The 25,109-nt window shown below is 39.6% G+C and overlaps 1 protein-coding gene across 5 annotated transcripts in view; it reads right to left on the reverse strand.

Moving 5' to 3' along the window:
* HYCC2 (hyccin PI4KA lipid kinase complex subunit 2) overlaps positions 1 to 25,109 on the reverse strand; it is a 76,718-nt gene that overhangs the window by 26,471 nt on the left and 25,138 nt on the right. For 3 of the 5 annotated variants that reach the window (XM_047773208.1, XM_047773209.1, XM_047773206.1), the window contains exons 4-8: positions 18,712 to 18,792; positions 17,706 to 17,807; positions 11,013 to 11,192; positions 6,780 to 6,860; positions 4,582 to 4,697 (exon numbers count right to left, since the gene is read on the reverse strand). In XM_047773208.1, coding sequence (XP_047629164.1) covers positions 4,582 to 4,697; positions 6,780 to 6,860; positions 11,013 to 11,192; positions 17,706 to 17,807; positions 18,712 to 18,762 — 530 coding nt within the window. In that variant the 5' untranslated portion in view covers positions 18,763 to 18,792. Of the gene's footprint in view, positions 1 to 4,581; positions 4,698 to 6,779; positions 6,861 to 11,012; positions 11,193 to 16,910; positions 16,967 to 17,705; positions 17,808 to 18,711; positions 18,793 to 25,109 lie in introns of those variants that run through there. The other 2 variants (XM_047773210.1, XM_047773207.1) reach the window with 2 other exon arrangements.

Here is a 25,109-nt window from a genome sequence, read left to right on the forward strand (position 1 = left end):
CCATCCAGGTCCATGGAATGAGTGCACATGGCAGTACTGCTGTAATGCAGTGATGGGCTGAATTTAGACACATTCCTTTTGCATTCTGAGGCACAAAATGCCAAAAAGAACTCTTTTATATGCCTGCAAGAGAAACAGACTGCAAATGGCTGTGGGGCAGATTCCCCTGAAATAAGGCCCAAGTCCAACACCTGGAATGATTTCAGTAGCCCCTGGAGGCTACGAATGGGCCCTGACAGGAATAGACATTATGCACTGAGCTTTGCTTACCTCATGGAGATCAAATATTCAGAGTACTATACAAGGACCAGAACAGACGATATTGCACTAATTCGGATTGCTGAGTCACATTTCTTCAGAGCAAGGAACATATTCTACAGCCCATAGGGTCTAACAATGGGTAAGGAAACATCCTCAGGTTAATGGTTTGACAGAGAAGTGGAAACAGCAGTTGAAACGTTTGTTATCTAAAATGGGGCTGGCGAGGGGGTTTAGTGGAGACAAGAATAAAGCTGGCTTACATGCCTTCATGGTGTGCACCATACTCAACATGAGCAGAACCAAGGGAGGGTCCACCACTAGGTAGATTCCTTCTCTTTTATGGGAGATTTGGGAAAAGGTGGAATGGGGGACAAGGCTGGTAGACTATGTAATTCTTCCCAAGGGGTAAGATGGTGGTACAACTATTCTTCTTCTTCCTTCTCCACATACCTCCACTTTTTACTCCTACCTAAAACAGTGATCTGAGGACCAGGATTGCCACCAAAGGTGCCAGAGCAGAGATGATTCCTAAGCGAGAAACTACAACTGTATCTTTAAACCTTCATGTCAGAATTCCTAAGGGCCTGATGAGGTAGGTTGTGCCTTCTTCATTCCATCTAGCAAAACTGCAGTTGAGAGAGAATTCGTATGTATTGCCAAGTGGTTGAGACAGCCCACTAATTCTGTGCCTAAATAAATCCACACCAAATGGATGGGAGTGGACTAAGGGGAAGCACACGCTAAACTAGTATTGGTGCCAGCAATCTGGACAGCACAGCAACAGAAAAGTTTGTGTACAACTGGAGAGGAGGAATGGTAACTGAGATAAAAGAATTAATACATGGATTATACAATGAGGGAAATTCAGTATCACATTGTTACCCTGAGAGAGGTTCAGATTAAGAAACAATATCATGGAGTTCCCGTCACGGCTCAGTGGTTAACGAACCCAACTAGTATCCATGAGGACATGGGTTTGATCCCTGGCCTTGCTCAGTGGTTTAAGAACCCGGCGGTGCTGTAAGCTGTGGTATAGGCCAGCAGGTAAAAATATGATTCGACCCCTGGCCTGTGAACTTGCATATGCTGTGGGTGTGGCCCTAAAAAGACCAAAAAAAAAAAAAGGAAACAGTATTGTCTTTTGTCTCTTTGAGAAAGGAAGGAAGGGGGCAAGACACAACCATTAAAAGAATAACACAGCCACTGAGGATACGACAAAAACTGATTAGAACCAAGTAGGCTCAAGATAGTGTAGTTAAGCCCTCACACACTCACTGTGATGCACTAGCATATGAAAAATGACACACTCATAGGCGCCATGACAATTCCCAGGCTGGCTGTAAAAGGCCAAAAAGTGTCCCATTACCTGGAAATCTCCACTCCTTTCCCCAGAATAGCTGAATGACCCAGCTCAAGAAAACTAATAACCCCATACCCCAGGGCCATTCTTGCCTCCTGAGACGGACTGTATTCTACCTATGGGATGTGTCTCTCTCTAAATAAACTTGCTTTCTCTTTACAATGACTCCCTCTTGAATTCTTTCCTGTATGAAGCCAAGGACCCTCACTGGGCAGCCTGTCCAATGGACTCACTCAAGACCTGGGACATGACCATTCCCTTGTTCCCCTTCTCCTGAAACATCCTGGATCAATTACATCAGGTTCCCGAAAGCAATATGTTGGTGAGACCATTCTTGCTTTCAGAACCTGATAAAGTCAAATGGAAGCCTGCAAGGATGAATGGACTGCCCTGGGAGACATTTTGGTGATAAGATATGATGATGAATTAGGATAACAGTTAAAGACTGAGACTCTAGTAGTAGGCCAGTATCTTTGACTCCTATTTTTCAGGTTGCATTTACTGCCCTTCTGTGATATGGTATAACACTGGCATTGTTGGTAAGGTTATAATACTGAGAGTGTACTGGTAAATTGAATTAAAGCATTGTTAGGATGGCGAGGAATGGAAAACAGTCTGAAGGAAGAACTGGATTTAGCTAATCATCAGCTAATTTCTATCATAAATAGCATTTTTTTTTGTCTTTTGTCCTTTTAGGGCCGCACCTGCAGCATGTGGAGGTTCCCAGGCTAGGGGTCCAATTGGAGCTATTGCTGCCAGCCTACGCCAGAGCCACTGCAATGCCAGATCCGAGCCGCTTCTGCGACCTACACCACAGCTCACAGCAACGCCAGATCCTTAACCCACTGAGTAAGGCCAAGGATCAAACCCACAATCTCATGGTTCCTAGTAGGATTCGTTTCTGCTGCACCACAATGGGAACTCATATCATAAATAGTTTTGCTTAAATTTATCACAAAATAGAAATAGCAGCAGATTGGGGTAGAATGGGAAGGAGTAATCAAATTGGTACAAAAATAAATAAATATGGAGTTCCCATCGTGGCGCAGTGGTTAACGAATCTGACTAGGAACCATGAGGCTGCGGGTTCGGTCCCTGCCCTTGCTCAGTGGGTTAAGGATCCGGCGTTGCCATGAGCTGTGGTGTAGGTTGCAGACGCGGCTCAGATCCCGCGTTGCTGTGGCTCTGGCGTAGGCCGGTGGCTACAGCTCCGATTCAACCCCTAGCCTGGGAACCTCCATATGCCGAGGGAGTGGCCCAAGAAATAGCAACAACAACAACAACAACAAAAAGACAAAAGACAAAAAAATAAAAAATAAAAAATAAATAAATAAATAAATAAATGTGTGTAATGGCTTTACAAAACGAATTTTCTGTTTGCTCAAACATACCCCTAGGTTACACTGGCTCCTCAAATGTTAGGCATATTCAAAACGATCATACTCCTATCTGCGTGTGTCACATAAATACTATACTAAATGAAGATGCCCAGGTAAACATGATTGTTTTTGTTTAAAAGAACCCTGGCTAAAGGCCAGGGGATGGTCAGTGTAGTAAAGAACTGGGCCTTGCCCAAAGGGGTCTGTCCTTTGCTCCCTTGCTGGGAAGTGACCCATATCAGTGATAGGAATGTTCAGAGTAAGTTAACAACATGTCTAAGGGTAGGACTGGCCACATCTCACATTCTTAGGTTGTGGCTGGCCACACTAGAAAGAACCATCAAGTTATTTAGGGTAGAACTTTGGGCTACATGGTATCAGTCAACCCAGAGGTGAGCAATGAATATAATCAATCCTATACTACAGAGCCCACTAAAAACTCTGGAACCAAAGCTCACCTGAGTCTGATTCTATGCATACTGTCACACACTGATGCTAGGAGGTCGTAATGCACCCTGACTCCATGGGTTAGGATACGGAAGCTCTGTGTTTGGAACACTCCTAGCCTCCATCTTACACATCTCTCTGATAGAGAACAGGATGCTCTGGGGTCCCTGTTTCTTTCTGCATTCTCAGTTTCTAGTTTGTAGGAAACAGGCTTCATTTAGGCTCCATGACCTTCCCTGAGTTCTAAAGAGTAGATTCAAATAGTTGCTAATTAAGGGAAGAGAAGGAATGTAGAAACAAGAAAGGAGCAGTCAAGAAACAATAGTGTAGCAGAGTCCTGGTTCCTCCTCAGGAATTTACAGAACCCTGCCCTCACCACTAACCTATCAGAAGAAAGCCTGCACAAAGTGGAAGATAATGAACATTCTGATCCCCTCCCCAAATGATTAACTGTGATTAGCTTCCCCTTTCCCTCTTTAAAAAAATGTCAGGGTTGGGTTTTTTGGACTTGAGTCTACCTTCTCCCAGGTTTCTTACAGCTCCTGAATAAAGCAACCTTTCCTTTTGAACTGTGGATGAACCTGAAATCAGTAATACCTCCTTTGACTGACTTTAATCCATATCTTTTCCTTATAAAAACCGTAACTGTGACTATAGCAACTTCCATTCAGTGAGTTCTGTGAGTTCCACCTAGCATGTTATCAGATCTAAGAGTGGTAATGGGATACCCTCCCCCTAAACTTACAGTTGGTATTAGAAATGAGAGCAGATGGGGAACTGTGCATCCAAACTCTGTAGTCTAATTCCAGGTAGGTAGGTACTCTCATTAACTCATTCTACAATGACAAAAGCAAGGTGTAGAGAGCAGGTAAACTGCTAGAGAGGGCGAGCTTCTAAGCTGCAGTGCTAGAACACACAAAACCCTGACCTGGCTGACTTCATGCCCACCCTTCAGTTTTTACACTGCTTTATATAAGAGGATCAAAACTTAGTACCAAGCAGTAGATGGATGAGTATTTCACTGCTATGTTGTACCTCACTAGTATGACATATTTAACATTTTTCCTCTTCTCATACCAAACCTGAACCAAAGTAATTATAGTTAACTATTTAGCACAGATTAACAATTATTACCTGTTTTGTGCGGTGAATGTTTCCCTCTGAGGATGAAGATCACTGTAAACAACCCTGATGAGATCATGCTGACACAATGCCCCTTCTGTCAAAGCCATGGATCCGATTGTTGAGGGCTACAAAAACAAGGTAAAGTATGAGACTGTGTCTCCTAAAGGAAGTAAAAATCTCTATCATGTAAGTATACTTAATTCCGTCTCAACAAAAGGCAGTTTAAGACCATTTATTCTCCTCTTTTAAAACCTCTTCCATTTTTCTTTTTTTTTTTTTTGCTTTTTAGGGCCACACCCATGGCATATGGAGGTTCCCAGGTTAAGGGTCTAATTGGCGCCGGCCTACACCACAGCCACAGCAACACCAGATCCAAACCACGCCTGCAACTTACACTACAGCTCACAGCAACACTTATGAGGCCAGGGATTGAACCCACAACCTCATGGTTCCTAGTCAGATTCATTTCTGCTGAGCCACGACAGGAACTCCCATTTTCTTTGTTGTTGTTGTTGTTGTCTTTTTTTCAGGGCCGCAACCGTGGCACATGGAGGTTCCCAGGCTAGGAATCGAATCGGAGCTGCAACTGCCAGCCACAGCCACAGCAACTCGGGATTCAGGCCGCTTCTGCAACCTATACCACAGCTCACGGTAACGCCAGATCCTTAACCCACTGAGCGAGGCCAGGATTGAACCCATGTCCTCCTCATGGATACTGGTCAGGTTTGTTACTGCTAAGCCATGACAGGAACTTCCAGTTCCATTTTTCAATTATATACATTCTATAGCTCTTTTTAAAAAATTATATATAAACATATGAGACTAAAAACATCTTTATTTTTTGAAATATTACAGACTGAATCTATATTTAGGACATAGAATAAGGAAAGACTAAAGTCTGTAAATACATCAATTCTAATTTGTTTGTTTCCAGAACACAGAGCACTCCTTGGGTCTATGCATTCAAACTTGGAGGTTTAACTTCAGATAGCTTGGTACTCTCATTAATCCCATTCTACAGTGAAGAAAGCAAGGTGTAGAGTTACAATTATAATACAAACAAAACCAAGATCAAATGTCTCTTTAACAGTGACATAATTGATTTCATGTTTCTACAGTTAGAACTGTCCATTTGTAAATGTTCGCTATCTTCTATTTTATAATATGATAACACAGAATATATTTAAAATATATTACTCAGAAATGTTCTATGCTAAAATGACTCTTGATTAAATATGAGGCATTCTATTTCCAACACACAAAGAAGTCCCAAGAAAATTAATTAAGAAAATAAAAACTGCATAGAGCTATGAGGCAAGTGAATACTGTCTGTTGATAAGAAAATAGAACATAATTTTTAGGCTATTGGTGAAGTTCCTTTAAATGCTTTCCTCACCACTTTATGTACTAAAGGCCACTACAGGTCAGAAGCTTGATTCATAACATATATACTTAAAGAGAGACAGAAGGAGCTTGCTCAACAGGAGTCATCTACCTATATAACTATCAATGTTTTCATGTTCTTCAACCAAATAAATATAAGTAAAATCAGAAGTGTAATGTTACTGAACAGCTAGAGGGCATCAACTGAACTCCTTTTAAGTGGAAACAATTACAATGTTAATATTCTTCTACTTAGTCATTTTCCTAAGAACAAATCAACCCAACATAGATGACTCATAATTAACATGGAAAAAATTGAGGAATATTTTTGAAAATTCATAAAAGACTAATAAAAAAGACTGAAAATGATACTGGTGGAAAAATGAAGAAGAAATAAACAAGAACTAGAGGAGGGAGTTCCTGTCATGGTTCAGCAATACTGAAGCCAACTAGTATCCATGAGGATGTGGGTGCGATCACTCAGTGGGTTAAGGATCCGGCGCTGTCTGGAGCCATGGTGTGGGTCACAGACGTGGCTCAGATTCCTCGCTGCTGTGGCTGGCTGTGGCACAGGTAGGAGGCTGCAGCTCCAATTTGACTCCTAGCCGGGAACTTTCATATGCCATGGGTGTGGCCCTAAAAAAAAGTTAAAAAGTTAAAAAAAAAAAAAAAGGAACTAGAGGAAAATTCTTCATTAATTACTCTCTCTTGAAAACAGCTCAACTTTATATCACTAATAACAAACATCTACTTTTAAGAGACAAATGTGTAAAGATGTATTACTCAAAATAATTTTTTAAAAAATTCTGCCTTTCCAGTCTTACCTCGTGGTATATTGAAGGCTTAGATAAGGAAGGGATAGTAAAGGACAGAACTTTATTGTTTCCATCTTTATCAGCAATTTCCTACAGTTAAAAAAAAAGCAAAGATAAATACAGGATACAGGACTGCACTATAAGAAATAATACTTTATTAATTTAACAAATATATTAGTGGCAATTGAAGAAGAGTTTTAGAAACAGTAATATATAAAAATACTATTAACAGGTTATTATTATAACCCATTAGCAAATTTGAAAACTTTGGTAGTTATCCTTTGACAGCTATCAAGAGATTTAATACTATAATCAAATACACCATGAGAACAAAGACATGAAGCAGGCACACAAATAAATCTTTATGTTAAATTTACATACAGGGCAGGTCAGATCTTTTAGTAGAATACAAGGCTGAGTTTAAAAGATTAAAATTAAACATCTTAGCCAAGAGGTACACACTTATTATTTTGTTGTTTTCTGTTAAAACAGAAAGAATCTTGACTAAAAGAAAATCTTAAGAATTATTCAGCAATAAACTAATGACCTGTAATCAGCTACATATTAACATAATTAATACTAGTCTGAGTGGTTAAACCTAAGTTCATATTTTTGTCATTTTTACTTAAGTACAAAAACATCTTGTGATTTTAAAAAGCATTCAAGGGAGTTCCCGTCGTGGTGCAGCGGTTAACAAATCCGACTGGGAACCATGAAGTTGAGGGTTCGATCCCTGGCCTTGTTCAGTGGGTTAATGATCCGGTGTTGCTGTGAGCTGTGGTGTAGGTTGCAGACGTGGCTCGGATCCTGTGCTGCTATGGCTGTGGCTGTGGCTGGCAGCTACAGCTCTGACTAGACCCCTAGCCTGGGAACCTCCATATGCCGTGGGAGCGGCACAAGAAATGGCAAAAAAAAAAAAAAAAATTCTATTTTTCACTGAAAAGCTCACTGACATCCATTTCTACACTCTCTAGCATCTCCAATTTTCTAGAGGTACCAATAAACATCTACCTACAGATGCCAGCAACTAAAGGGGTGAAATGCTCTTCCTGCACTGCTCCTTTTCCCCACTGTCTTAGTCTATTTCTTTTAAAACTCATAAGAGTATATATAACTGCCATAAAATCCAGAGAGAGAAGATTGCCCTTAGTAGACCTAGAAGGCAATCAGAGAGTGAGAAGTTGCATAGCATAACAGAAACAATAAAACAACTATTGTCACCAAAGCACAAAGCCAAACGAACTTCCCTCTAGAGCTCGTTTCTGAATTTAATATAAGAAAGGAGAGTAACAGTTACACATGAGCAGTGGCCAAAACTCTTAATTGTGGCAGGAAACTAGTTTAAAAATCCCTAGAGAGATCATTTAACTACTCTGTAGTCATACTAATTACCACATCTGGGCCACTGTGCATCAGAGAAAGTCTATGCTAAGACTGAATGGACCTGATTAAAGTTAGGTAACAAAATTTTAAAGTAAGCCAAACACTTTTGATTTACATTTGTATATATCTAAGGAGAAAGATGCTCTGGAATTTGTTTAAGTTGAGGGAAATATAAAACTCTCCCTGGAGAGGAGTTCCCGTCGTGGCACAGTGGTTAACGAATCCGACTAGGAACCATGAGGTTGCGGGTTCGGTCCCTGCCCTTGCTCAGTGGGTTAACGATCCGGCGTTGCCGTGAGCTGTGGTGTAGGTTGCAGACACGGCTCGAATCCCCTGTTGCTGTGGCTCTGGAGTAGGCTGGCGGCTACAGCTCTGATTAGACCCCTAGCCTGGGAACCTCCATATGCTGTGGGAGCGGCCCAAAGAAATAGCAAAAAGACAAACAAAAACTCTCCCTGGAGGTATTGGAAGCAAAGGAGAAGTGCTGGGGAGAGAAAGAAGAAAAAAGAAATAAATACATGAAAGAAATCCAATGTGGTAAGAAAAACCAAGCACCACAGAGAAGAGAGAGCACAAATATCAAGGGAATTAAAAGAAGACAGAACCCTGAGGTTACATTTCTGATATATAATTGAGTAATTTTTAAATAGCATACCATTTTTGAGATGCCAAAAGATAATTAAACCACAGCACCAACAACTACTGTCAATAATTTGTCAGGCATCCCACTATGCAAGATTTTTTTCTTCATTGTACCACTACCGAGTTTTATTACACTAAACAATAAAAATGATAGCTTAATGTGAAACATAATCTAAAACACTAAACTCGATAATTTACAACATTTACTAAGTGCCTGTGCTACGCACTAAAGACACAGTGATATATGAAATAATTTCCTACTTTAAAAGGCAGGAAAATAGGAGTTCCTGTCATGGCACAGTGGTTAACGAATCCAACTAGGAACCACGAGGTTGCAGGTTTGATCCCTGCTCTTGTTCATTGGGTTAAGGATCCGGCCTTGCTGTGGCTGTGCTATAGGCCAGCGGCTACAGCTCCAATTAGACCCCTAGCCTGGGAACCTCCATATGCCGAGAGAGCGGCCCAAAGAAATGCCAAAAAGACCCAAAAAAAAAAGTAGGAAAATAAAGAATTTTATACCTAGACCAGCTTTTTATTTAAAAACTCACTTTTGTGATACTACTACTACTAATAATGGTAAACAGTTAAAAAACACCTCAGGCAACATGCTGGGTTCTCTCTATTTTTTTAATCCTATTAACAATGTTTTATTTCTTTTACAGAGCACAACTGAAGTCAAGACATTAAGTAACCTGCCTAGATTTAGCCTGTCTGAAAGAGAATATGTGATTCCAAAGATCAGGCTGCTTCCTTCAGATAAGTATTCTAGTGATGGAAATGATTTTAATGATTTTTTTAAGGTATAATAATACTTGGAGTTCCCATCGTGGCACAGTGGTTAGCAAATCCGACTAGGAACCATGAGGTTGCGGGTTCGGTCCCTGCCCTTGCTCAGTGGGTTGACGATCCGGCGTTGCCGTGAGCTGTGGTGTAGGTTGCAGATGCGGCTAGGATCCCGCGTTGCTGTGGCTCTGGCGTAGGCCGGTGGCTACAGCTCCGATTCCACCCCTAGCCTGGGAACCTCCATATGCCGCAGGAGCGGCCCAAAGAAATAGCAAAAAGAAAAAAAAAAAAAAGGTATAATAATACTTAGAGGAATGAATACTGGTGCAAAAGAATATTTATTTATTGTGAGACTCAGTGTTTTGTGGGGTACTTTATTATCTCAACTATAAACTATATTACATGGAGTGTTTGTTTACAGTGAATACATAGAATATAAGAATTCGAAGGGCAGGAATTTCAATACCACACCCCTAAACTGTGCCCCATGAGAGAAAAAAAAGAAAAAAACCAAAACCCAGAATAATAATAATGTTAATGTTTAAGATACTTAAGAACTCCTTAGAAGAAAAATGTTTCATAAACATATAGTATCAGATACCTAAGGTATTATCAAATGATTATTAAAAATAAACTTAGGAGTTCCCATTGTGGCTCAGTGGGAACAAACTCAACTAGTATCCACGAGGATATGGGTTCAATCCCTGGCCTTGCTCAGTGGGTTAAGGATAAGGCTTTGCCATGAGCTATGGTATAGGTCACAGACAGGGCTTGGATCCTGCACTGCTGAGGCTGTGGTGTAGGCCAGCAGCTACAGCTCTGATTCCACCCCTAGCGCGGGAACTTCCATATGCCGCAGGTGCTATGGCCATAAAAAAAGACAAATAAATAAATAAATTGTAAAAGTTTTAGAAGGTCCCATTGTGGCTCAGTGGGTTAAGAATCTGACTAGTATCTATGAAGATACAGGTTTGATCCCTGGCCTCACTCAGTGGGTTAAGGATCCAGCATTGCAGTGAGCTGCAGTGTAGGTCGCAGATGCGGTTCGGATCTGGCATTGCTGTGGCTGTGGTGTAGGCTGGCAGCTACAGCTCAGATTTGACCCCTAGCCTGGGAACTTCCACATGCCATGGGTACAGCCCTAAAAAGACAAAAAAAGTTTTTAAATGCAAGGCATTAATAAATATTGGTCAAATAATCTAAAAAAATAAGCCATAAAATATTAGTAATGTTATCAATTTTAATAATTTCACCTACTTTATAAAATGTGTTACCCTCAATTACTTATTAAACACCTATGTACTCAATTTAATTAATTCAAATAAGTTATTCAACAGACATTTAAATTTATTTTTCTCTAAATATTCTTTAAGTATTATTTCAGAGGGCTTTTAAAAATATTTAATTTTCCCAAACTACGTATTTTCCACTTACCAAATTGTAAATTCCTAACAGAAGTGCTTCAATGCAACCATTACTCTGCCTGTCTCGGCTAACTGTAAGCCGTAAATAAACCCACATTAATTCTGGCAAGAACTGCAGTGTGAATCTCTTAAGTCGAACTTCAGAGCTACGATAAAGTTCAAACAGCTGGTGGCAGACAGGCTCCAGGAGCTAAAAAGAAAATAAAATGCATCAGTTATTTCCATTCTTTTGCCTGTGACTGTATTTTCTTAAAAGCACATATACTTGTATAATATTTAAAAAATAGTCAATATTAATTTTTACTTATTCTGAATCAATGGAACCAAAACCTCAACCTCTATGCACACAGACTACACATAAAACTGACCAATCCACTAGCTCTAAGAAGTACTTCAGGAGTTCCCATAGTGACTTAGCAGTAAGGAACCCAACTAGTATCCATGATGATGCAGGTTCGATGCCTGGCATTGCTCAGTGGGTTAAGTATCCAGCTCGGTGTTGCCATGAGCTATGGTGTAGGTTACAGATGTGGCTTGGATCTTGTGTTGCTGTGGCTGTGGTGTAGACCTTCAGTTACAGCTCCAATTCGACCCCTAGCCTGGGAACCTCCATATCCTGCAGGTGTGGCCCTAAAATTAAAAAAAAATAATAAAAAAAAGACGTACTTTGTGCTTATATAGTATCGATATAACTTTAAATAAACTATCCTTTTAACTTATTAGTTCTTTAACCAATGTACTACTTTATATTTAGTGAGTTTCCTTTTCTGTTCTTACCAACCCTTACTGTCCTTCATTTTTTAAAGTTTCTATTGGAAGAAAACAAAATAAATTCAAATGACCTTGTTAGAAATAAACTTTAAATCTCAAATTAGATTATTATTTAAATTATATACCACTCAGCAGACAAAGGGGATTTGGCAATACGTAACATGTGGACATCCAAAATGCTAGCTAATATTTTAAATGTATACAAGTAAAATAGATTACTTTTATGTTTTAAATCTGACAAATTCTACTAAATATATTTATTGGAAATATTTTGAAAAGGAGGAGGTATAAGTATACAGAAACAGCTTTTCCAACATGACTCAAAGAGAACTTCATAATTGCAATAACTAAAGAAAGTGAGCAGTTTTGGAGTTCCTGTTGTGGCTCAGTGGTTAATGAATCCAACTAGGAACAATGAGGTAATGGGTTTGATCCCCGACCTTGCTCAGTGGGTTAAGGATCTGGCATCGCCCTGAGCTGTGGTGTACGTCACAGACGAAGCTTGGATCCCATGTTGCTGTGGCTGTGGCATAGGCTGGCAGCTACAGCTCTGATTTGACTCCTAGCCTGGGAGCCTCCATATGCCATGGGTGTGGCTCTAGAAAAGACAAAAAAAAAAAAAAAAAAAAAGAAAGAAAAGAAAAGCAGTTTAAATAAACCTCCCCCTTTCCCCTAAACATGTACTGCTAATTTGGAATGGTTTTGTTAGAATAACTGCAGAGTACAAAACTGGCTATGATTTTAAAGTGCAGATAAAACACTGAGAGGAAACTATAAAATAATGTTTAAATTAAAATTTAACATTAGCTTTTATAAAAAGGAATAATTCAATAATTTATATGCTTACCTCTATTCTGAATGATAATAATAATGTGTGTATACACACACATACACACACACACACACACACAGAGAAATCTGCTTGAATGTAGTTATATATGTTGGTAATACCTAACACTTGAGAACAAAGTCATTACTTTCACAATTGTAAATTAAAAATCAACAAATCTGGAGTTCCTGTTGTGGCTCAGCAGGTTAAGAACCCAACTAGTATCAATGAAGATGTGGGTTTGATCCCTGGTCTCACTCAGTGGGTTGAGGATTTGGCATTGAGCCACGAGCTGTGATGTAGGTCGCAGATGAGGCTTGGATATATGGTGTTGCTATGGCTGTGGTGTAGGCCAGCAGCTGCAGCTCCCATTCGACTCCTAGCCTGGGAACTTCCATGTGCTGAACCTGTGCCCCCTACTCCCAAATCAACAAATCCTATGCTGACTGCATAGTTAACCTATTTATCCTGGATGGAATTCTCTGCTTCCTCAACTTGAGTGTTTTCTTTAGAATGCATAAGCAATGAGGTCCTATATACAGCACAGGGAACTATATCCAATCTCTTGGGGTAGAATATGATGGAAGATAGTATGAGAAAAAGAATGTATATATATGTATAACTGGGTCACTATGCTGTATAAGAATGGACAGCACTGTAAATCAACTATACTCTAATTTAAAAAAAACCCACATATTTAGATGAGCTAAGCTTAGTGCTTAATAAATGACTCTGTACTAAAAAAATTAACATCTCCCCTGTCTAGCAACTACTAAATCCTTTATATAAAATTACTATCATAGGATTTAAAATCTTAAAAAAAAAATTCTCTCCTTTTACACTGAAGTCTAGACTAGTCATACAATTTGCCCAAGGTCACAGAAATCAGTGCTGGAGAAAGACACTAGAATTCAGGTCTTTTGACACCAAAGTGACGTTCTCACTAAACTGAATTTTATAAGCCAGAATGGGGTAGAGGAGGAGGTGAGTGTTGTTTAATTATAAGCGATATATTCCATGCAGTGCCAATAATGAAGCAATAAACTTTTGAAAATGGCCAATTGCTAGCAACTTCTAAAAGTACTGACAACAACATTTGGCTCTTTAGGGGAATTAAACATTGTTGCTCTCATAAATTTATGTATTAAAAATATATGTTCAGGGAGTTCCTGCTATGGCACAGTGGGTTAAGAATCTGACTGCAGCAGTCCGGGTGGCTCCAGAGGCGTGGGTTCGATCCACAGACTGGCACTTGGGTTAAAGGATCCTGCATTGCCGCAGCTGCAGCATAGGTCACAGGCGCCTGGGATTCAATCTCTAGCCTGGGAACTTCCATATGGCATGGGTACAGCTATAAAAATTTTTTTAAAAAGTCCATGTTTCAAATCTACTTTCCGCTTTAGTAAAAGACTCTAAAATTCCCTCCTCTAAATTTTATTAGCCATGGTACAATTACAACTTGTCCATGTAATTTTTATCTCTTATTTATACCTTACATTTCTTCCTCGGCAGCAAGTACACTGCCATTAGAGACTATATTTTAATAATCACTGCAAAATACAGAGTTACTAGAATTATTACTCTTGCTTCTTTTAAAAAGGAAGAAGGAAGAACGGCTGGCAATCCAGTAAATTTTAATCAGATACCACTGCAAAATGAGACTGTTAAAAACTCGCCAATATGTTCAGTTAAAATCTTTAATTCTAAGCATATGAATCATGCCAACGTATTCTGTTTCTATCATAAACGACCTCTCCTAAATGGTGCTATCACGTACATCAAAAGATGTTAAAAATCATTATCTTTTGGTTTTAAAAAAAAGCTTAAGAATAAATGAAACCTTTCCCAAACTTAGCAAACAGTTTTAACAAGATAATTACTAAGAGACATGCTATATGATGAATGCATTGAGAATAGTTTGGGCGGAGTAATGGAGTCTGAACCTGATGAGTGGGTTAAAGAAAAAAATGTGAGGTGAGGAAGTGGGAACAGGTAGACAGAGGCTACGAATAAGCAATACTTTACAAAGTTCATTGGGAAGAAGGAGCCAAAAATGGGGTGGATAATAAAATAGGAGGCAAAACTAAGGTTTTTAATAAATAGAATATGGCTGTTTATCATATTCCTTTCATCAGGAAATGACAGAGGAAAGAGTGGGGATATTACAGGAGCAATCTGTGAGGTGGTTAGAGAAGAGAGGATCCAGGAGGCCTAAACAGAAGAGATGGCCTTTGATACAACTGGGACACTGTATTCACTGAACAGGAGAAATGGGAGGAATGTGTGGGCAGAGATGCTGGTAGAGGGGTAAATTTGAATGGGAAAATAGAGTTTGCAACTATTTTCTCCATTAATTTAAAAAAAATTTGTAAACATTTTAAAAATTAAAAAAAAATTAAAAATAAAGTAAAATAAATGGAAATGAATCCGACTAGGAACCATGAAGTTATGGGTTCAATCCCTGGCCCTGCTCAGTGGGTTAAGGATTTGGCATTGCCGTGAGCTGTGGTATAGGTCGCAGACGTAGCTTGGATCCTGCATTGCTATGGCTGTGGCGTAGGCCGGCATCTGTAGCTCCAATTTGACCCCTAGCCTGGGAACCTCCATATGCCAAGGGTGTGGCCCTAAAAAGCAGTAACTAAGTAAATAAATAAATAAATAAAAATAAAAAATTATTTTGGCTGTGGCATGCAGCACAAATGTAGGATCTCCGACAAATGTAGGTTCCAAAGAGACCGAACCCAAGCTACAGGGGTGAAAGTACTCAGTCCTAACCAGTAGACCACCAGGGAGTTCCCTATTTTCTTCTTTTATAATGACACCAGAAAGCACTGAAAATGAGGAAGGACAGTGAGAGTGTGTGGGAAAAGAAGGTTAAAAAGAACAGTGGGACAGTGTACCAAGAAGTATCATATGCTCACTTAGGATTTGTAGTCCTGCAATTAAAATGGAGAAAGTCAACAAAATTGTTTTCTCTAGGTATGTTCAGCCGCTCAGGTACAGATACGACATAGATGGATGGCCAGGTTTTATTCAAAGGATATCCAAAGGATTTTGCCCAAAGAATATGAATTATCGAGAGGCAAAGGAGCTGAGAATGTTTGCAACGGCATGACTGTAATGATGGACCATGAAAATTTAGCTAAGAAAAGAAGGAAGGGGATTCAGAGGGGGAATCAAATCATGAAAAAGTGACTGGGTTATTGGTCTCCTTTAAGTGGAAGAACTGCTAGAGTGACTAAGGGAGCTGGAATGAGGGAAAGGAGAAAAATAAAGCAACATGTTGGTCTAGAGATTAAAATAAGCTATAGTACAGGTTGGCCATGATATGCAATATTAAACTTTGAGCAAATATACTTTCTTAACTTTCATGGTACTTAAAGCAAAATTGCTTTTAAGACTGTTATGAGTTTTAATTAATACAATGTATAGCACGTAACAATTTTCTGAAATAATTTCTTATTAAATCAGGATTAAAAGGGCCCTCCTTCCAGGACTAAAGTCCAGAATTACTTTGAGATTCTCTAGAGCTTAACATTCTGTTTTTTTGAAGTATGAACACATATTTATGACCTGACAGGAGAAAGGATGGAAAGATAGACCTATTCTAGCAACTGGCTAATTATAATGATTGTTGGGTCTTGAGCCTGAGTCGCTTAAATTGTAATTTTTTCCATTTCTAGCCTTGACAAAGTCTCACATGTTAATATTATGAAGTATGACATTATAAAGCAAAGTATAAAAGAAAAAAGGAAGTCAATACTTTTTATAGACTTGTGAGTCCTAATGAAAATACAGCATTTCAGAATCTCATTTTGTATTTCACTATTCTTCTCATCAGTATTTATTAAGTTTTCATTATGCACATGACAAAATACTAGATTCTGGAGAATTAACAAATATACAATATATGACTACTGCCCATGAAGAGCTTATAATTGAAAGAGAAACCATAAAACAAATACATTTTAATAAGCAAAGCTTAATGTTAAGACAGTGCAAAACAAAGGATAGGGAATACATACATTCAATATTCACACAAAATTTTGAAAACTCCTGACCAAGAAAGATATGTATATATGTCCATTACACACCTAAAGTTATAAAACATTCATAAATACACAGCAAGAGTAAAAGAAGCAAATGAATCCTGCAATTGCTGCTGCAAATAGCAACAGATGCAAGCCTAACTGAGAGCCAATCCAAGTTTAGGAGATAAGAAAGAAAGAGGTCAATAAGCAAGCTTTTAGTGATAGGACAAAAATGAAGATGCACTTTAAGTTAAGCTGCTGGTTAGGAGATGATTACCTGAACTTCTTCAAACTCACTCCAGTACACAGCAGAGGCACTCTTGGAGGCTGTATCTGGGAAGATAAGAAGCTACTTTCCTGTGTGTTCCTTTCATTTTCATTTTAAAGCATACACGAATCCAGTGGTGATAAAACTATATGTCATACTATTGTGTTCATGGAAAGATAATGTGTGTATTTTGTATAAATTAATATAGAGAGGCAATAGTTGCATTTCTTTTTCCCCGTCTAGCAAGGCTGAATAATAGTAACCTCTTATTCTCAGTTTATTTGCTCTTGACTATTTAGGCTTTCTCTGATCATTTTCAAGCTAATGCTAAGCAGCATCATTTCATGTTACCAGTTTGATCGGATTCACTGATTAGAGTGGTTACACACAGTTCTATATTGTCAATAAAAGGAACACAAACCATACTTAAAATAGGTAACTCTCAATCACTGCAAGGTTAAAAATTTGACTTCCGGGAGAGGAAACATTCCAGTATAGGAAATGGAGAAAAGTTTCAAATTAAATGAATAATCTACTAAAATGGTGGTCACTCAAATCAAGAATCAAAACATAGTGGCCTTAATAGGACCAAATTTGATCAAAACGTTAAAAAATATGGAGAGGGAGGTCTTGGGGAAAGCCAAAGCAACTATCAGAATGAAAAACAGCAGAAAGAAAGTTTTCCAGTTCCATAAGAAGGATTGAAAAAAAAAGAGGGAAAACTACAAAACTTACATATGTGCTTTAATACACATATTTCATTATGTACTAGACAGAAATTACTTTTCTTATAAACTCTCTTACCTCATTATTCGAATCCTGAATAACTTTATAGAGGGCAGGTACCAGTGTTTTTTTCCGGTGTAAAGTTGCTGCATAATTGGTGATCTGAGTGTCAGGTAATGCCTAAAAGAAATATCAAAGAAAAACAAAAGTGAAATTAATATCTGAGAAGTGAGGAACTTTGTTTTACTTGGGTTCTTCTTGAAAAGATTTATAATAGCAACGACTATGAAAAGTAAAAAAATTAATACAAGAAGTAACCATCAGAGTTAATAAACTAGTTAAGACGTATTACAATTCTAAGTATTTAACCATGAAAAATGATTAGAAATCACATATTACACCAAGATTTAAGTTTAAGGTGAATAAGTCCCCTTAAACTAATCTAGTCTAAAAAACAGTATGGGATGCATTTCTTTTCTTTTTTTGGCCATGCCCGAGGCGTGCAGAAGTTCCTGGGCCAGAGTTCAAACCCATGCCACAGCAGCAATCGGAGATCTTTAACCCACTGAGCCACTAGGGAACTCCAAGTGGGATATACTTCAATTTGTGTATTTTATGTTCACAAAACACTTATTTCCATAGTGTTCATAAATTAGATAGTTTTCAATCAAATCAAAGAGTGATTTTTAATCATAGGGAATAAAAACATAAGGCACAAATCCAATTTCCATGCCTTACTGAAGTTTAGAGGTTCCTCTCTTTTACTGAATTATATCTTAAAATTTACATATCACCTTATCAATCCTAACAGTTTTATTTTTATATATTACCTTCTAATCATTATTCACATTAGTGCCTTTTTAAAGAGTGCAACTACATAAATACGTTCTTTTTGTGTGAATTTTTTTCATATTTTAAAAAATTCTAGTTGATTTAGTGTTTTAACATAGAAACATGTCACTTTATATTTCGTCACCCCCAGTTCATATCATAATTTTTGTTTCAGTTTCTACATGAATACATACACACTGAATTACTGACATAGAGAATCAAACGACACATTCTTATCCGCAATCCAATTTACCTTGAATTCTGATAACCATTCTTCCACAACAGCACGTTCAGATCCCAGCATCTTCTTCTATCTTCTATTCCTCTTTTCTCTCTGAAAGAAAAAAGCACTGAACTTGAGGGGAGCATTACTTACTACTACAGATAAATGATATGTGCCTTTCACTAAAGGAGAAACTCATCTAGTATACATTTTAGAAAAGGAGGCTTACTTTTTTTTTTTTTTGTCTTTTTGCCATTTCTTGGGCCGCTCCCACGGCATATGGAGTTTCCCAGGCTAGGGGTCGAATCGGAGCTGTAGCTGCCAGCCTATGCCAGAGCCACAGCAACGCAGGATCCGAGCCGCATCTGCAACCTACACCACAGCTCTCAGCAACGCCGGATCCTTAACCCACTGAGCATGGGCAGGGACCAAACCCGCAACCTCATGGTTCCTAGTCGGATTCGTTAACCACTACCACTGCGCCACGACGGGAACTCCTTACTTTTAAACTAGTGTTCAAATAAAACAAAACTGTTTATAAGAAATAACTTCTGGAGTTCCCGTCATTGCTCAGTGGTTAGCGAACCTGACTAGCATCCATGAGGACTCGGGTTCCATCCCTGGCCTCGCTCAGTGGGTTAAGGATATGGCATTGCCGCGAGCTGTGGTGTAGGTGGAAGATGCAGCTTGGATCTGGCATTGCTGTGGCTGTAATGTAGGCTGGCACCTACAGTTCTGATTGGACCCCTAGCCTGGGAACCCCCATATGATGCTAGTGCAGCCCTAAAAAGACCAAAAGAGAGCAAGTAAGTTCTGGAGTTCCTGCTGTGGCTCAGCAGTAACAAACCTGACTAGTATCCATGAGGATGTGGGTTCGACCCCCAGCCTCACTCAGTGGGTTAAGGATCTGGTGCTGACGTGAGCTGCGGTGTAGGTTGCAAACACAGCTCAGATATTGTGTCGATGTGGCTGTGGTGTAGTCTGCAGACACAACTCAGATGTTGTGTTGATGTGACTGTGGTGTAGGCCTGTAGCTGCAGCTCTGATTTGACCCCTAGCCTACGAACTTCCACAACGTTGCAGGTGTGGCCCTAAAAAGCAAAAAAAAAAAAAAAAAGAAAAAAGAAAAAAAATTCTATTCTTAATGATATGTTTGAAACCCATTTTCCTAATGCTTTTCTATTTTCCCCACAATTATACTGCAAAGTAGCAAAAACAAGTTAACTAAGTATAATCAAACTGCACATTACCCAAGACAAAGGCATCACCTATGCTTGAAGTTTTTATCAAACATACAACTGGAATAAGTTATACATGACAGAACAAATCATGTGACAGATTATAAACGACAAAGATAAAAAAGCTAGAGAAACTATCACAACGTTGTAAACCAACTATGATTCAATAAAACTTTTAAAAATGGGGGAAAAATCTAGAAATCGAGGGTCATATATTCAGAAAACTGATTATAAATGTATATATACTGTTCAAAACAAGACCTTTGAAGGAGGTAGATTTATGTTTTCTAAAATGGAAAAATGTCCTGGTAGCCAAAGCAAGCAGTAAAACAGTACATAAGCTATAATTCCACTAAAAATTATGTAAGATGGGAAAAAAGCCTGGAAGCACATACAAATATATACCAAACTATTAAGTGTTTGCCTCTGAGGGAAGGATTACTGAGAATATTCTAATTATGTAACTTTGAATTAAAAAAAATAAAATTAAGGAGTTCCCATTGTGGATCAGTGGTTAACAAATCCGACTAGGAACCATGAGGTTGCGGGTTCGATCCCTGCCCTTGCTCAGTGGGTTAAGGATCCGGCGTTGCCCTGAGCTGTGGTGTGGATCGCAGACGTGGCTCAGATCCCGCGTTCCTGTGGCTGTGGTGTATGTAGGCCGGTGGCTACAGCTCCAGTTAGACCCCTAGCCTGGGAACCTCCATATGCCGAGGGATCGGCTCAAGAAAAGGCAAAAAGACAAAAATAAATAAATTAATTAAATTAAATTAAATTAAGCATGTATTTTTTTTTGTCTTTTTAGCTATTTCTTGGGCCACTCCCGCGGCATATGGAGGTTCCCAGGCTAGGGGTCCAATCGGAGCTGTAGCCACTGGCCTACGCCAGAGCCACAGCAACGTGGGATCCAAGCCGCGTCTGCAACCTACACCACAGCTCACGGCAACGCCGGATCGTTAACCCACTGAGCAAGGGCAGGGAGCGAACCTGCAACCTCATGGTTCCTAGTCGGATTCGTTAACCACTGCGCCACGACGGGAACTCCAGGCTGACTTGTTAATATCACTTATAACTTCTTCTCTTTCTAACACCTCGTTATTGCTAATGAGTTCAGTGGACCACAAGATTAATAGAAAAAAGACTAAATTTTACATCCTCTTTGAGAAGTACTCCAAAAAAGGAGGTAAACACTTTTAACAAAGATATCATCACGTAAGGAAAAAAAGTACAATTTCATTATAGCAGTGACAGAAAGGACTTTTCTCCCAATATAAACAACATAGGAACTTAAAAGAAAATCTCCTATATCTCTGTTCCTGGATTTTAATAATGACTGATGATTTTTTGCTTTTTTTTTTTTCCTTCTTCTTTTTTTGGCTGCCCCGCAGCATATGGAGTTCCCAGGCCAGGGACCAGATCCAAGCCACAGCTGCAACCTACACTGCAGGTGGGGCAACGCCAAATCCTGTAACCCACACTGGACAATTTTTGCTTTTTATTTACTGGAAACTTAAAAAGCTATTCCTGGAGTTCCCGTCGTGGCGCAGTGGTTAACGAATCCGACTAGGAACCATGAGGTTGCGGGTTCGGTCCCTGCGCTTGCTCAGTGGGTTAAGGATCCGGTGTTGCCGTGAGCTGTGGTGTAGGTTGCAGATGCGGCTTGGATCCCGAGTTGCTGTGGCTCTGGTGTAGGCCGGTGGCTACAGCTCTGATTCGACCCCTAGCCTGGGAACCTCCATATGCCGCGGGAGTGGCCCAAGAAATAGCAAAAAGAAAAAAAAAAAAAAAAGCTATTCCTATTCCTATTAATAAGCTTTTATTCAGGGAGTTTCCATTGTGGCTCAGCAGAAACAAATCCAACTAGTAACCATGAGGATACAGGTCCGATCCCTTGCGTTCAGTGGGTTAAGGATCCGGTGATGCCGTGAGCTGTGGCTGTAGGTCATGGACAAGGCTCGGATCTGGCAAGGCTATGGCGTAGGCCGACAGCTACGGCTCCAATTTGACCCCTGGGCCTGGCCACTTCTGTATGCCTCAGCTGCAGCCCTAAAAAGCAAAAAAAAAAAAAAAAAAGTTGATATTCAACTTTTCAGTAAAAACTTTAAAATACTTACTATAAATAGTATACACCTGTAAAAATATGAACTTACCCTAACTACCTATTCCATCCACAAAGATATACAGAGTCAACCATTCAGTATGTACTTTTCTTCACAAATATATTTATGTGTGAATATGTGTGTGTGTGTGTGTATCATTAAATGTAGTCATGTGTTCATCATACATAGTATTCTCTCTCCCTCTTTTTTTTTTCCTTCACTTTTTAGGGCCGTACTCGCGACATACGCAATTTCCCAGGCTAGGGGTCTAATCGGAGCTACAGCTGCTGGCCTATGCCACAGGCACAGCAATGCGAGATCCAAGCCATACTGCAACCTATGCTACAGCTCATGGCAATGCTGGATGCTTAACCCAATGAGCAACACCAGGGGTAGAACCTGAAAGCTCATGGTTCCTAGTCGGATTCACTTCCATTGCACCACAATGGGAACTTCATAGGTAGTATTCTCTCTCTCTCTCTTTTTTTTTTTTTTGTCTTTTCTAGGGCCACACTCATGGCATATGGAGGTTCCCAGGCAAGGGGTCCAATTGGAGCTGTAGCCACCGGCCTACGCCAGAGCCACAGCAATGGAGGATCCTAGCCAAGTCTGCGACCTACACCACAGCTCATGGCAATGCCGGATTGTTAACCCACTGAGCGAGGCCAGGGATCGAACCCGCACCTCATGGTTCCTAGTTGGATTTGCTAAACACTGAGCCACGACAGGAGCTCCTTTAGGTAGTATTCTCAATGTGATTTTTCAATTGGGAAAAATAATGAAAAATCTACAGTTCAAGCTCATTCTTGAGAGGATGAGATTAAGACGGCAGAACAGAAGGACTAGAGCTCAACTTCTCTCCTAAAAACAACAAAATCACAACCAAATGCTGAGCAATCTTCAACCAAATGGACTGGAAACTTTCAAAAAGATAACCATACTCCAGAAGACAAAGAAGAGGCCACATCAAGAGGTAGGAGGGGCAATTACACAATATAAGCAACCCCATACCTCCCAGGAGGGAAGCCCAGAGACTGGAAAGTAACTGGTTCACAGAGACTCCCCTATAGGAATGAAAGTTCTGAGCCCCACATCAAGTCCCAACACCTAGGGATCTGGCATTGGGAGAAAGAGCCCCTGGAGCATCTGGCATTGAAGGCCAGTGGGGCTTGTGCGCAGGAGCTCCACAAGAATTGGGGAAACAGAGACCACATTCATAAAAGGTGCACACAGACTTTCATGTGCACTGGGTCCCAGGGCAAAGCAAAGGCTCCACAGGAATCTGGGTCAGATCTGATTGCAGTTCTTGGAGGATCTCCTGGGAAAACAAGGGGTGAATGTGGCTTGTTGTGGGGGAAGGGCATTGGAAGCAAAGTTCTTGGGAATATTCATCAGCCTGCCATTCTCTGGAGGTGGCCATTTGGGGAAAATCTGGGCCCCACCCATCAGCACTGAGAAGCCCCAGGGCAAACAATAATCCAGGTGGGATCACAGCCCCACCCATCAGCAAACAGGTTACCTAAAGACACCCCAGGCACACAGCTTCCTCTAATCACACCCAGATACAAAGCCCCACACACCAGAGGGGATAGGAATCAGCTCCACCTACCAGCTGGCAGGCATCAGTCCCTCCCATCAGGAAGCCTACAGCAAGTCCCTGTACCAACTTCAGCCACAAGGAGGGCAGACACCAGAAGTAAGAGAGGCTACAACTCTATTATCTGTAAAAAGGTCACCACCAACAACCTATAAAAATGAAACGACAGAGAACTATAATTCAGATGAGGGAGAAAGAAAAAAACCCAGAAAGACAGCTAAGTGATCTGGAGATTATCAGCCTCCAGGAAAAAAGTTTTAGACTGATGATGCTGAAGATGATGCAAGACATTGGAAATAAACTGGAGGCAAAGATGGATAATTTGCAGGAAACACTGAGCAAAGAGATACAAGATATAAAACTTAAACGAGAAGAGATGCAAAATACAATAACTGAAATAAAAAATTCATTAGAAACAGCCTATAGCAGAATACAGGAGGCAGAAGAATGAATAAGTGAGGTAGAGGACAGATCAGTGGAAATCACAGATGTGGAACAGAAAAGAGAAAAAAGATTGAAAACAAATGAAGAGAGTCTCAGAGAACTCTGGGACAATGTTAAAACACACCAACATCTGTATTACAGGGGTGCCAGAAGGGGAAGAGAGAGAGAAAGGGACAGAAAAAATTTTGGAAGAGATAATAACCAAAAACTTCCCTAACATGGGAGAGGAATCACTCACTCAAATCTAGGAAGTGCAAGGAGTACCACGTAATATAAACCCAAGGAGAAACAGTGTGAGACACATATTAATTAAACTGACCAAAATTAAAGACAAAGAGAAAACACTGAAATCAGCTAGGGAAAAGAAACAAATGACAGACAAGGGAACCCCGATAAGGTTATCAGCAGATTTTTCAGCAGAAACTCTGCAGGCCAGAAGGAAGTGGCATGATATACTTCACCTGATGAAAGGAAAAAACCTCCAACCAAGATTACTTTACCCAGGAAGGCTCTCATTCAGATTTGAAGGAGAAAGCAAAAGCTTCACAGATATGCAAAAGCTGAGAGAATTCAGCAACACTAAACCAGCTTTACAACAAATACTAAAGGAACTTCTCTAGGCAGAAAAGAAAAGGCCACAACCAGAAACAAAAATTCCACAAATGACAAGGCTCACCAGTAAAGGTATATATACAGTAAAGATATGAAATCATCCATGCACGATTATGCCACCGAAATCAGAAATCGTGAGAAGAGGAAAGTACAAATGCAGGGCAATGGAGATGCACTTGCAATTAAGAAACCAACAATTTAAAACAATCTCATATATATATATATATATATAGACTCTTACATCAAAACTTCAGAGTAACCGCAAACCAAAAATCTACAATTGATACACAAATGAATAAGAAAAATCAACTCAAATATAGTTCAAGCTCAATCTCTTTAAGAGCTATACAGTAATCATTAGTACAATCCAATAATTTATTCCTATTTTACTAATAGATGTTTTCAACTTTTTTATATTAAAAAAGCTGCAATAAATAT

This window comes from Phacochoerus africanus, chromosome 3 (genome assembly GCF_016906955.1).
Source record: "Phacochoerus africanus isolate WHEZ1 chromosome 3, ROS_Pafr_v1, whole genome shotgun sequence".
NCBI classification, from domain to species: Eukaryota; Metazoa; Chordata; class Mammalia; order Artiodactyla; family Suidae; genus Phacochoerus; species Phacochoerus africanus.